Below are 13,197 nucleotides of genomic sequence, written 5' to 3'. Positions count from 1 at the left end.
TGGGTATTGTAAGGCCTACCCTTGGTCTTTTTGGTTAATTCTTTTGAGTAGAACTGATTTGAATACAGCCAGGATGACCACTTGGTGGCAATGGATCTCCTCAAGCTTGAGGGTTATTATAATTTGTTAGAACTGGTTTGAATACAGCCAAGATGCAATGGATCGCCTCAGGTTTGAGGGTTATTATAATTTGTTGTAATTTTTGTTATTTGTATATTGTCATAGCCTCTGTTGTTATTATGAAATTTGGTTACAATGCTCCAGCTTTCTCGCACAAGGACCATTGCAGAGGATTGAGGGCAGGTAGATTGAGAGGAGAGAATCCTAGAGGGGTGGAGCATGGATAAAATGAGAGTTCCTGGGGCCAGGATTCTCACCTGGCCCTGGTTGGCTAGCTCACTATGCACATGTGGGCAATACATTGCTATTGACTCTATATAAAGAGCTCTACCCAGTGCTCTGGGAGACACGGTGGCATGGCTGCAAGGCTGCAGGAGAGCAGAGCAGAGGCTGGAGTGGTGGCAGCACCGAGAACAGAGACTGGGACGGCTGTGCTCAGAGGATGGCTGTGCAAGCAGAGAGGCCCAGAGGACAGCTGTGCGGGCAGAGGGGACCAGAGGCAGAGACTGGCTTGCTGCATGCAGACTTGATCTGAGTGAAAGAGATTTTAGTAATTGACCTGCCACCGTGGAAATAAAGGTGGGTATATCCCTTTCATCCCAAGAACGTTCTACTGTCATTTCTTTGGTCACACTGAATCCACAGTGAACTTGCCCGGGGCTGAAACCCATTGGCAAGACAGAGACAAAATCACCCCCAGTTGAGAACCACTAGCATAAAAGATTTCATCCAGTCTCATGGCTTTAAATACCATCTACACTATGTCTATAACGACAACTTTGAAATTTATATCTGCTGCCTGAACCTCTTCCCTAAACTCCTTATTCATAAATCCATCTGCCTGATGGATATCTTCACTTGAACGTCTATTAGGCATCTCAAAGTCAACATTTCCAACACAGAACTCCTGATCTACGATACCCCATCACACCTGCTCCTCCCGCAGTCTGCTGCTCTGCTGTAAATGACAACTCCATCCTTCTAGCTGCCCAAGCAAAACACCTTGGAGCCATCCTTGACTTCTACTTCCCTCTCCCTCATTGCATAGCTGATCTATCAGCAAACGCAGTCAGCTCTACTTTCAAAATAAACCCAACATCTAACTACCTCTACCTCCCGGCTCCCAGCCTCCGCCATCTCTCAGCTGGATTGTTGCTGTGGCCCTCTCACTGGTCTCCTCTCTGGGCCCCTTGCCCCCCTAGACACTATGCTTCACTAAAGGGCCTGAGTCATCCTTTAAACAATGTAGGTGATGTCACTCCAGCTCTCCAAATCCTGCAATGGCTCCCCAGTTTACTCAGCATAAAATAGCTGAGTCCCACATCCCCAGCACGATTTGGGCCTCCTCTCCTGCCATCTTTCCCTCAGTCGCCAGGCCACGGTTATACTGGTCTCCTTGCTGTTCCTCACACTCGCCGAGCACACCCTCCATGCCTTTGAGCTTGCTGTTCAGTCCATCTGGCATGCTCTTTCAGCCAGCAATTCCTTCAGCTCCCTGCTCAGTCCCTCACTTTCTTCCAGTCTCTGCTCCGGTATCACCTCCTCAGTTCAATGGTCCCTTGAGCCTTTTTGAAATAAGAGTCCTCCTACCCCCATATCCCATCCCCCTACTTTACACTTTACAGCACTCATCCTCTGACAAACTTGTATTTCATTTGTTTACTATCTCCTCCTACCAGAATGTGAGTCCCATGCAGAGTTCCTGCACAAGGAGCTCACATGCTAGTGGCCTTTGTCTTTCTTGGTCACTGTCCTACATCCCAAACCACTACAAATAATACCTAACCCATAGTAGGCACTCAGTAAATGTTTGTCGAATGAATCTTCACACTTACCCTGTATGGTAAAAATTATTATTATTCCTATTAACAAATAAGGGGACTAAAGCTCTAAGAGGTTAAGAAACCGAACCCAGGTCCCTGAGCTACAAAGTAATTCCCACTGAAACACTGATGCACCCGCCACCCAAGAGTCTCCCCAGATGTGGCATTAAACTGGTTTTCAGATGGTTCCAGACCAGCTTTTAAAAACACTTCAGAATGCTGATTGGCAAAAAACAACTAACCTCAACCTAAACGTTGTAACTTATCCAACAATTAACTCAAAATGGATCATGGAAAAAAAAAATGGATCATGGACTTAAATGTAAAAAATGTAAAACTATAACAATTTAAGAAAAGTGAAAATCTTTGGGATCTAGGACTAGGCAAAGAGTTCTTAAACTTGACACCAAAAGCAAAATTTTAAAAAGGAAATTTTGCAAAACTGGCCCTCATCAAAATTAAAAATAGTTGCTCTGTGAAAGCTAAAAGTCAAGAGAAAATATTTATAAACTACACACCCAACAAAGGACTAGTGTTTAGAATGTGTAAATAACTCTCAAGATGCCACAGTAAAGAATGAATAATCCAATTAGAAAATGGGCAAAAACATGAACAATTCAGCAAAGAGTGTATACATCATTAGGCACTTCAAAAATGCAAATTAAGACCAGGATGGGCTATCAACTACGCACCTCTCAGAATGACTAAAATAAAAAATAATAACACCAAATGCTGGCAAGGATGCAAAACACTGGATCACTCACACATTGCTGGTAAGAATGTAAAACAATACAGCCATTCTGGCAGTTTCTGATAAAATTAAGTATGTAATTAACAAACAACACATCAGTTGTACCCTTGGGCTTTTATCCCAGAGAAAAATTAAAACTTATGTTTACGCAAAAACCTGTATACAAATGTTCACAGCAGCTTTACTTGTAATAGCGCCAAATTGGAACCAGTCGAGATACCCTTCAACAGGTGAATGGTTAAACAAACTGTTGTATATACACACCATTAAATACACACCAATAAAACTGAACGAGTTATTGATATACGCCACAACTCAGAGTAAACTCTACGGAATTATGCTGAGCAAAATAGCCAATCTCAGTGCCAAGACAACTCAATGGGAAAAAACAGTCTTTTAAACAAACTGTCCTAGGACAGCTGAACATCCACATGCAAAAGAATGAGGTTGTACCCCTACCTCACACCATATGCAAAAATTAACTCAAAATGGATCAAGCACCTAAACATAAGAGTTAAAACTACAAAACTGTTAGAAAAAAGTAGGGGTAAATCTTCATGGCTTTGGATTAGGCAATGGTTTCTTAGAAATGACATCGAAACCACAAACAAAAAAAAAATAGATCAGACAGACTTCATCAAATGTAAAAACTTTCATTCTTCAAAGGACACCATCAAGAAAAGTAAAAGACAATCCACAGAATGGAAGAAAACATTTGCAAATATATCTGATAAGAGTCTAGTATCCAGAGTATATAAAGAACTCTTACAATTCAATAGTACAAAGACAAATAACCCAACTTAAGGTAAAAGATCTAAATAAACATTTCTACAGAGAAGACTCATGTGCCAATGAGCACATGAAGAAATACTCAAAAGCATTAACCATCAGTGAAATGTAAATCAAAACCACAATGAGATACCATTTTATATCCATTAGAAGGAGTATAATCAAAGACAGATAGTAGCAAGTGTTGGTGAGAATGCAGAGAAATTGGAACCCTCAGACACTGCTGGTTGGAATGTAAAAAATGGTATAGCTGCTTTGGAAAATAACCCAGCAGTTCTTCAATGGTTAAACATAGAGTTACCATATGATATGTATGGTATATAACCAGGAGAAATGGAAACATGCCCACACAAAAACCTGTACCCTGCATTGTTCATAATAGCCAAAAAGTGTAAACAACCCAAAAGACCGTCAGTTGATGAATGGATAAGTTAAATTTGGTATGACTATGTAATGGAATATAATTCAGCAACAAAAAGGAATAAATGCTACAACATGCTACAACACAGATAAACCTTGAAAATATTATGCTAAGTGAGAAACCAATCAAAAAAGACTATATATTGTACAACTCCTTTTATGTGAAATGCCTACAAAGAGGCAAATCTATAGAGACAAAGTAGATGAGTGGTTGCCTAGGGCTGGAGGTTTTAAGGATAAATGGTGGGATGGGTAGACTGCTTTTTGGTTTCCTTTCAGGATTATGAAAATGTTCTAAAGTTGATTGTGGAGATGGTTGCACAACTCTGTGAATATACTAAAAACCACTGATTTGTACACTCTAAAAAGGGAATTGTATGGGATGTGAATTATATCTCAATAAAGTTGTTACCAAATTTAAACACCAATTTCAAAAGGTTATATACTACTATATGATTTTTATAACACCTTTGAAATGACAAAACTTTAGAAATGAAGGACAGATTAGTGATTACCAGGGGCTAAGGTTGGAAGAAGAGAAGGAGGTTGAGTATAGACAGACCTAAAAGAGCAACACAAAGAATTCTTCAGTTAATTGAACTGCTCAGTATTTTGACCATGGTGGTAAATACACAATCTACATTTGATAAATTGTATAGAATTAAATACACACATACAAATGAGGACAAATGAAACTGGGTAAGTTTGAACAAGATCTGTGGATTGTGTCAGTGCCAATATCATGACTGTGATATTACACTACAGTTTTGCAAAAGGTGACCCCTGCAGGTACGGGGTAAATCGTAAAAGGAATCTCTGCATCTTTTCTTACAACTGCATGTGAATCTAAAATTATCTAAAAAATTCCAATAAAAAAAAATACTGAAACCTGGTCTGTTCTCAATTTCTCTTGGGATTTAACAAAAAGAGTCTCCTCTGGAGCAGGTGTTCCATTTCCCCTAACAGCTGCCTTACCCTTTTTAACAAGGAAGAACCAACCTCAAGTTCAATGCCCAGACAAGATAATCCAGCTAGAATTTAGTAACACTTTCATGTTTAGCTGTTTTAGTTACATGATACAATGTAGAATTAAGAACACAGATTCTGGGAGCAGCCAGTCAAGGGTTCCAAAACCAGCTCTGTCACATACAAGCTGTGTGACCTTGCGCCAGTCACCTAACATCTCTGTACCTCTAACACCTCATCTGTAAACTAGGTATGACAGGAGTACCTAGATCATGGTGGCGTTGTGAGTTTTAAATAAGTGTGTCTGTGTGTGCGCATATGTATAAGTGTAACACAAAGTGAAGTATTAGCTATCATTATCTTTACCATAACGAAGTCCGGGAGGAAATCACGACGTTTTAGGAAGTCGTAGAAGCACAGAGGCAGGCCTTATTACCTCTGAGAATGTGCTCCTCCCTCCTCGGTTGCCCTGAACCCATATCCGGGTGTTCGGAGGAGGGAACGGGGCCAGGAGGCACCCACCTGCGCATTTGGTACGGCTGACCAGGGGCGGCCCAGGGCGGCCGGTGCCTCCCTCCCCCGGGCGTGTGAGCAGCACGCTGATCTCATACTCGGTGTCGGGGTCGAGGTGCCACAGCTTGTAGGTCTGCAGGCTGACGGCGTGCACCTCGGCCCACGGGCCGCGCGCCATGCGGTACTCGATCTCCTTGCGCACTATCGGCCCGTCGCCAATGATGGAGTTGGTGTTAAGCTGGATGATGAGGTAGGTGGGACCCGCGCGCAGCAGCTGCGGGGGCGCGATGGGGGTGGGGGGCTCTACCGGGAGATAGAGGAGAGGCGGGGCGGACGGATGCAGCTGTGAGACCTCGGCTCCTACCTCTGCGTCCCAGCACACCAAAATCCCCGAGAGCCCTCCCTGTCCCCCAACACGTCGCTCCCAGGCCCTCGACCAGAATACCTCTCCTGCACCCACTAAATCCCCAGGCCCTAAAAGGCGCCCGCCCTCACTCCTCACCCGCACCCTCTCCCTCACTCCCCTTCATCCCCGAGTCTTCGTCTCCAGGGGCTGCCCGCACGCCCGCTCGGGTCACCGCGGCACCCACAGCCAAATCCCCGACACGCGAGGCTCACACTTCGACCAGGTCCCCATGCCGGCCCGCCTCCCAGTCAGGCCCCGCCCCCTCGATCAGCCCTCTCCCCGGTTGAGACGCGGCCCCAACCGCAGGCCCCGCCCCCGGTGAGACCCGGCCCCGCCCCTCGGGGGGGTACTGGCCCCGCCCTCCGCGCGCTGACCCTTGACGATGAGCTCTGCGAAGTTGGAGACGCCTGCGCCGCGCGGGGCCTGGGACATGCAGCGGTACAGGTCCTGCTCGGAGCGGCCCACGGCGGCCAGCGGGAAGGTGGCCAGAAAGCGCCGGTGGCTGATGTGCCGCACGCCGGCCGCGGGCACCAGCGCCCCGCTCTGCCTCTGTGCGGGGAGAGGGGCGACAGGATCAGGTGGACCGGACTGGGAGGATCTTGATTTCGCTTTGGTCCCAGCGAGGGAAGTAGTAAGTGTCCTGGACCCATTTAGCCGTCTCTACTGCACAGGCGGCGAACGGGGTTTCTGGAACCAGCTCCGCCGCAGCAAAGAGCGGGCTGAAAAGCTGATTAAGGGAACGTGATCGCTCTGTCTTTGACGGAGAGTGTTTGTTGGGGGTCCTACAACCGCGCGATGTACTGGGGGGTATGGGGACACCCAAGAGGGCAGAGGAAAGCCTAGGGGAGAGCCGGGACGCATGAGTATGAGTGCTGGAAGGTGAAGAACCGACCTAGTACCCCTTAAGGGAGCAAGGTCCCAGAAGTCCACCACCCCTTAGCTAAAGACCCCGCCCCCCTCACCTGCAGAAGGAAGCGCTCCGCCTCGGCCGCTCTGCCCGCCGCCATGCACTGGAACGAGGCATTCTGGCCAGCGTTGACCTCCACGTCGCCCAGGCGGGAGAAGTGCGGGGCTTTTGCTAAGGAGATGCAGCCGAGGCGTGAGCTGGGCCTGCGCTCCCTGCAGGCAGGAGCCGCTGCCACCCGCACCCCTCACCCTGTGCCCCGGTAGGCTGGGACTCACCGCAGGGGTAGCTGAGAAGCAGGATGTCATCTAGGCCCATGTAGCCCCTGCGGTCTGGGGAGATGAGGGCCTCAAACAGCACCTGGGGGAGGCGGGAGGGTGCATGTCATGCTGATATCTCTCCAGCCCTGCCTGGGGAGGTACCCACAAGAGGTCCTTTTCAGCTCTGCTCCAGGCCCTTCCTCCTCAACCAGCAGAGGTCAGCCCAGCTCACAGTGACCCTCCCTACCAAGCCAGCTAGTTGTGGGAAGGGGTATCAGCACCCAGAGCCAACAAGGTCAAGGACAGAGGTTCCATCCCAGTGCTGGACAGGTACCTTCAAGCAGTAAAACTCTTCCCAGCCACACAGGGTTTCCAGGTCAGCACCCTTGGCCCCAGCCATAGGCTATTTCTACCAACAAAGACCTCTGATGCTGAATCCAGAACCAACCATCACTGAAAAATCAACTGCTGACTACAGACTGACCTCTGACCTTAACCACTTTGACTCCTGATGTTGAACACAGACTAATTCCAACCCCAGCCACTTGCTTACTCTGACCTCAAGCTGACACCTCTCTACCCTCATCCCAGGCACAGGCTGACCACAGACTGAACCCAGCCCACCTGATATTCATTGGGCCAGAAGGTGCTGACAGCCAGTTCAGCCTGGTGCCACTGACGGCCATGGGATCCAGTCATATTCCAGACAGCACTGCCCAGGGGACCCCCATTGACACGCACATAGATGCCCAAGGTGCCCGGGCTGTGCCCATCCCGGCTGTACAGGAAGTAGCTGAACTGCACACAGTGGGTATCATTCTCACTCAGGCTCTGGAAGATGACGTGGGCTCGCTGGCCTGGGGCATGCTGGGAAGCATTGACCATCAAGTAGGAGCCTAGAAAGAAAAGGAGAAAGAGGCAGGAGCTAAGGAGACCTTGGGGAAGGATTAGGGTCAAGTGGGTACAAAGGAGGGGGCAGAAACAAGAGAGTTTAGGTGCTTGGGCCCACCAAAGTCAGGAGTTCTGAGTTCTGGTCCCAACTCGGCCTCACTGGGTAAGTCCATTCACTTCCCTGCATCTGTTTCCCAGAGGAGGGAGTTGGAGCAGCAAAAAACACAGGAATCTGACTTGGTCAAAACCCTTGTATGGCCCCACCAGCTATGCTCACAGCCTAAGCTCATACTGATTCACAGCTATCCCTTCGTTCTGAGCTGTCCTCGGAGGCAGGGGCTAGGTCATTCATCTCAGGAGTCAAGAGTCTGACACATGACAGGCCCTCAAAGGCCACCTCTTCTGAAACCCTCCTTCCCTGCCCCTCTCTAACTTCTCTCCTGGCCCTTGGATCATTAATAACACATGTCACAGGCTCTCCACCAGGCTGTGATGCCTTTGGGCTCCACGATGTACCCAGCACAGGTCTGAACCCAATCTGAATGAATGTGTAGAGCAGAGACTGACTGAAAGGAATCTAACTTCCCTTACAGCCCCACCTGAGTCTAAATTCCTGGGATACAATTCTCTTGATTTCCAGCCTGGAGAAAGGCAGTCCTGTGCCTTCCCCAGAGATCCAGGCTGTGTGTGGTGAGGGGGCAGGGAAAGTGTAGGGGGTAGTGGGCTGGGCCACTCAGGACCTAGCTGGTAGATTCTGGCTTCCCTCCTGTGGGGAGAAAACCCCAGCAGCTGCCAAGAGGCTACCCACAGTCACCCAGCGCTGGCTCCTCCTGGGCTTGGCTGCCAGCCAACCAGCTCATTCAGATCTCAACCAGAGGCTCCCTGCTCTGGGAAGGCTCCCAAGGGACTCCAGTGCAGGGGATCTCATTCATCTCTGTGAGCCAGAGGCCTGTGAAGGCAGCTCCTGGATCAGCCCTGGTGGGGTAGTAAACAAAATGCCAGAACCCCATCCCTACCCCAGGAAGGGCACACCTAGCCCCCAACAGTCTCCCAACCAACGCCTTTGCCCTCCTCTCTCCTCTCCCTGTGAGCAGCTGTGTGTGTCTCTCTCCCTCTTTCAATCTGACACTTTTGTGCTTGCCTAACACTTTCTTTTTGTAAGATTTGTAAGAGGTGAATCAAATCAGCTACTTTGTACCTGAGTGCCAACCGTGTACCAGGCTGGGCCCCAGAGATCTGGAGACAGCCCACGCAGGGTCCCTGCCATGGTGGGCACCTTGACAGACCATTGTCACACAGGTCAGACTTTGATACCCGCTAATACTGAGTTCAAACAAGGAGCTTAGAGCCCTGTGAGGGCAGAGAGGAATGCCCCAGAGAGGGCACAGTGTGTACAAATGCAGAGCAGGGGGAGGCAGGGAGGTCTTCAGAGGCAAGGCGAGGGGTAGACAAGGCTGCAGAGGCCGCCTGTGCCAAGTTGTGGAAGGCTTCTGTCCTGTTAGCTTCAAGTCCTGACCCCATCACTGAGAACCTTTGTGGGCCCTTGACAGCAGGTGCAAGTGCAGCCACGCTGGGAGCTGAGCAGCAAAGGCCCTGGTCCACTACCCTGGTAGGCCAAAGGGGAGCGGGTCCTTCGGCTGTCCAATTCTGGAGTTCCCTCAGCAAGCCCATTTGTTTCTCACACTGTTATGTCTTCCATCCCAGCCTTTGTCAGTAATGAAGTTAATAGTTTGGCCTCCATCTGTCATATTCTTTTCCTAATTCCCAGCTAATTCTGCCCCAGTGAAGAGGGGTGCTAGTGATGGGACCTCCCATTACCTCCAGTAATAGCAACTAAACATTCATTGAACCCCTACATGCCACTCCTGATAATAGATATTATCTAATAACCCTATGAAATGGATTATTGTGTTCCCCATTTTACAGTTGAGAAAATGGAAGCTCAGAGAAGTGACTTGCCCAAAGTCACATGGCTGGTAAAGTGATGAAGCCAGGATTTAAAGCCCAATCTTCATGATTCTAGAACGACTACACTAGAGGTTGTTGTTAGAGCAAGAGGCCAGTACTCCATGTAACTACTTTCCTGACTGTCAGTCCAGTGCTCGTGATGCCAATCCTGAAATAAGGGCAGAGCAAGGAAGAAGTTGGAAAGGATCTGGGACTTCCAGGAGGAAGGGGTCAGAGGAGAAAAGGTTTTACACACATCCAGCCCTCAATGTTACCTCTTTGCCAGCACATTCCTGGGATATGGAGACAGTCCACACCGATCCTGGGAGACCAGGATGCAGAGGCTCTCAGGGAGAAGAGAGCCTCCCTGAAGTTAGGGGACTTAGGAAGGCCTGATGGGAGTAGGGTGGATACTGAGCTAAGCTGAAGGGGGAATAATGGGGAGTGGGTTTTAATTTACAGCTATAAGGGTCTTTGATTACTTAAGTCTGCACCCATTTTACAAGCAAAACTGTCTGATATACACAATTGGCCTTTGTCCAGAGAGCTCCACATCTGCAGTATCATGAATGTCCTTACATACGCAAAAGCAGATGAGGCCCAGAGGTTAAGTAATGTGCCAGAGGTCACACAGCAGATGGGTAGAAGTGGAAGGAGGGGAAGGGGAATAGTGATTGAAAGTAGGCTCACCATGGGGCAGGTCCGCAGGAGCCCGGGTGCCAGGGTGGATGTGCACTTGTTCCCACTGGAAGTCATCATACTGGGCCTGGCTGTACTCACAGGGCACTGCTGGGTCAGTCGCCTCCTCGAAGGTGCAGCCGGCTGTGAGGGCAGGACATGATTAGCCCAAGCTGGGGCAGAGCCGCTGCTGGGAGGGCTCCTGGGGCTACCCTTCAGGCACCCCCACTGTCCCTTGCTACCCAGGCCCTCCCTGGACTCCTCTCCCCTCCACCAGAACTCTCCCTCTTCTACCCTTTCCATCTACCAAGGCCCTCTTTCATTGTCTCCTCAATACCAAGACCTCCCACACCACCCACTCCCCCAGTACTTCCCAGGATCCCCACTGCTCAACCACCCATCAAGACCCCCCTTAATAAAAATTAGTTATTACTACAGCATTAGAGCCTCACAAGCACTCGTGAAATCAGGACCAGAAATATCCCCATTGTACAGATGAGGAAACCGAGGCCCAAAGAGGCTGAGAGACTGCCTTAAAGTCACACAGCTACTTAGTGACAGAGGTGGGGTTTGAACTAAGACCTCCTGGTTGCCAGTCAGTGTCCCAGTACCTGCTCCTCTGTCTTCACATAGAGGACAGACAAGGGGACTACTGGCCAAGTCATGAGGGCCCCAAGCAAGCCCTGATGGTATCTCCTTAAAAATAACGATCACCACCAATCCACTCAGGTTATGCCAAGCCCTGTGCAGTGCTGAACACTCTAGGTGTAGACTCTCATTTGGGCCTCACCCTCTGAGGCAGGCACATTCCTGACAGATGAACTGAGGGGATTCAGTCATTGCCCAAGGTCACCCACTTTGGGTCTCTGCCTGCAGGAACGTGACACGTAAAAGCACAGTCATGGGCAGATCAGGCCCAGGTATGACTGGAGGAAGCAAATCCCCATAACTAAGGACTAATATTTACAGTTGAATGAGAAGAGGAGTAGATATAGTTGTGAGTCCTTTGGTTGGGAATGAGGCCTATGTATCTTGGGAGCTTGTCAAAGCCCTGAGCTGGGCACCTAAAAACCCTGAGAACACCACTGCCTTAGAAAGGAACTGCAAACTGGCCCCTGCACTCTCAACCCTATCAAGGGTAGTCTAAGAAATCTGAGATCTGGGAAAATGCCCTGGCAAGAGGTAAGGAAGCAGGTACACACCATGCCAGGCCCTGCCCTGGGTGTCTGCTAGCCCAGTACTTCTTCCCATCTGGCAGATGATGTGACTGAGACCCCAAGGGGTACAGGGACTCACCCACAGTATAAGGCGGTAGATAAGCAAGGGGGCGTGGCAGCAGATAGACTCAGGATTGAATCTTAACCTGCAATTTGCCAACCCTTGCAACCACGTAGCAAGTCACTTTTCCTTTCTGAGCCTCAGTTTCCCCATGTACACATGGGATTGCTGAGAATTCAACGTGGGGGTCCATTTAACACAATGCCTAGCAGCACCTGCTAACACTCAGGAACTAGCAACCTTCCCCATATGCCACTTGAGCCACATAAGTAACAGAAGCAGGATTTAAACCTGTGTCCATCAGATGCCAAAGCCCATATATCCTATCAGAAAAGCTTCACTATGAGAAGAAGCAAACCTGAGCTGCCTCCCAGGCTCACGAAGAAGGACAAGAAACAGACAGTGTTTAGGAGTGAATGCCACATGCCAGGCACAGTGGTAGGCATTTGCACACACAGCCTGCAAAATCACATATAAGAGGCTCTTTGCTTCATCTGTTGCAGGGACGTCTCTAGGCTGTGATGCAGACCACAGGAAGGAGCATAAGAAGACACACCCAGCAGAGCCAGGCACAAAGGGGCTCGCCATTGTTGGGGGGGTGGCTCCTGTTCCTCTTCCTGGACCCCATCAGAGTATAAAACGATGAGTTGTGGGCAAGAGGCTAGCACCAAGTGGATGGGATGAAATAACAAGGCTTTCTCCAGAGCTGGGGCAGGGCCTTGACTGAGCTCCTTGCCTCTTTGTGTGTTCAGCCCGCTTCGGCATCATGCCCTGTGGCCTGTGGGAGGTGGGTTTTAACTCCATCTGTGCTGGGAAGGCCTCAGCTCTCCCTCTAGAAAATGCCTCACAGCACAGCACAGAGAGAGGACATGACCAAGGATGGTCAGGGAGAGCTTCTTGGAGGAGGGAACAGCTGACTTCATTCAGCCTGAGCTGGGTCTGCTCCTGAGGATTTTAGCCAAGGCCTCTCAGAGGCAGAGGGATTGTCAGAAAGGGAAACCCAGGGTCTGGAGCCCTGGCTGGGGCTCAGGCCCTTCCTGTTCCTTCACAAGTAACAAGGCAGCTGCCCCAGGATGTCTCACCCAGGTCCCTGAGGCAAGCCTGGGAATACCAGCTCCTTGGCTTCCTCCCTTCCATCCTAAGCCAGGCCACATGAGCCTTCAAGGCTCCCAGACAGACTGACCTAGTCAGAGGAACCTATGACCTCAGCCAGGTAAATCCCAGACTGACCAACCCAAGTCAGTGATCCCCAGACAGACTGCCCTCAACAAAAGTGGCCTCCTGCTGGTCGTCCCTGGCCATAGAGACCCCAATATCATCCAGAACACCTGACTTTCGCCACAGTGACCATCAGACTAACTGATGACCCCAGACCAGCTGACCCTGGCCAGAGTGACCCCTGACCTCCATCAGCATGACTCCTACTACTGACCTCAGCCAGGGTGACCTTC

The 13,197-nt window shown here is 49.6% G+C and overlaps 1 protein-coding gene across 18 annotated transcripts in view; it reads right to left on the bottom strand.

Annotated features, from left to right (window-relative positions):
• The window catches only part of PTPRU (protein tyrosine phosphatase receptor type U), an 80,045-nt gene that overhangs the window by 54,220 nt on the left and 12,628 nt on the right, over positions 1–13,197 (bottom strand). For all 18 annotated transcript variants that reach the window (XR_008996946.1, XR_008996945.1, XR_008996950.1 and 15 more), the window contains exons 2-7: positions 10,481–10,612; positions 7,577–7,848; positions 6,971–7,052; positions 6,751–6,866; positions 6,163–6,337; positions 5,392–5,685 (exon numbers count right to left, since the gene is read on the bottom strand). Coding sequence is in view for 13 of the 18 variants with exons in the window: in XM_036915040.2 (XP_036770935.2) it covers positions 5,392–5,685; positions 6,163–6,337; positions 6,751–6,866; positions 6,971–7,052; positions 7,577–7,848; positions 10,481–10,612 (1,071 nt within the window). In the remaining 5 variants the exon portion in view is untranslated. The remainder of the gene's footprint in view (positions 1–5,391; positions 5,686–6,162; positions 6,338–6,750; positions 6,867–6,970; positions 7,053–7,576; positions 7,849–10,480; positions 10,613–13,197) is intronic.

This window comes from Manis pentadactyla, chromosome 4 (assembly GCF_030020395.1).
Source record: "Manis pentadactyla isolate mManPen7 chromosome 4, mManPen7.hap1, whole genome shotgun sequence".
Lineage (NCBI taxonomy): Eukaryota > Metazoa > Chordata > Mammalia > Pholidota > Manidae > Manis > Manis pentadactyla.
The sequence above is the reverse complement of the archived record's forward strand: the minus strand, read 5'-3'. Positions and strand labels throughout refer to the sequence as shown.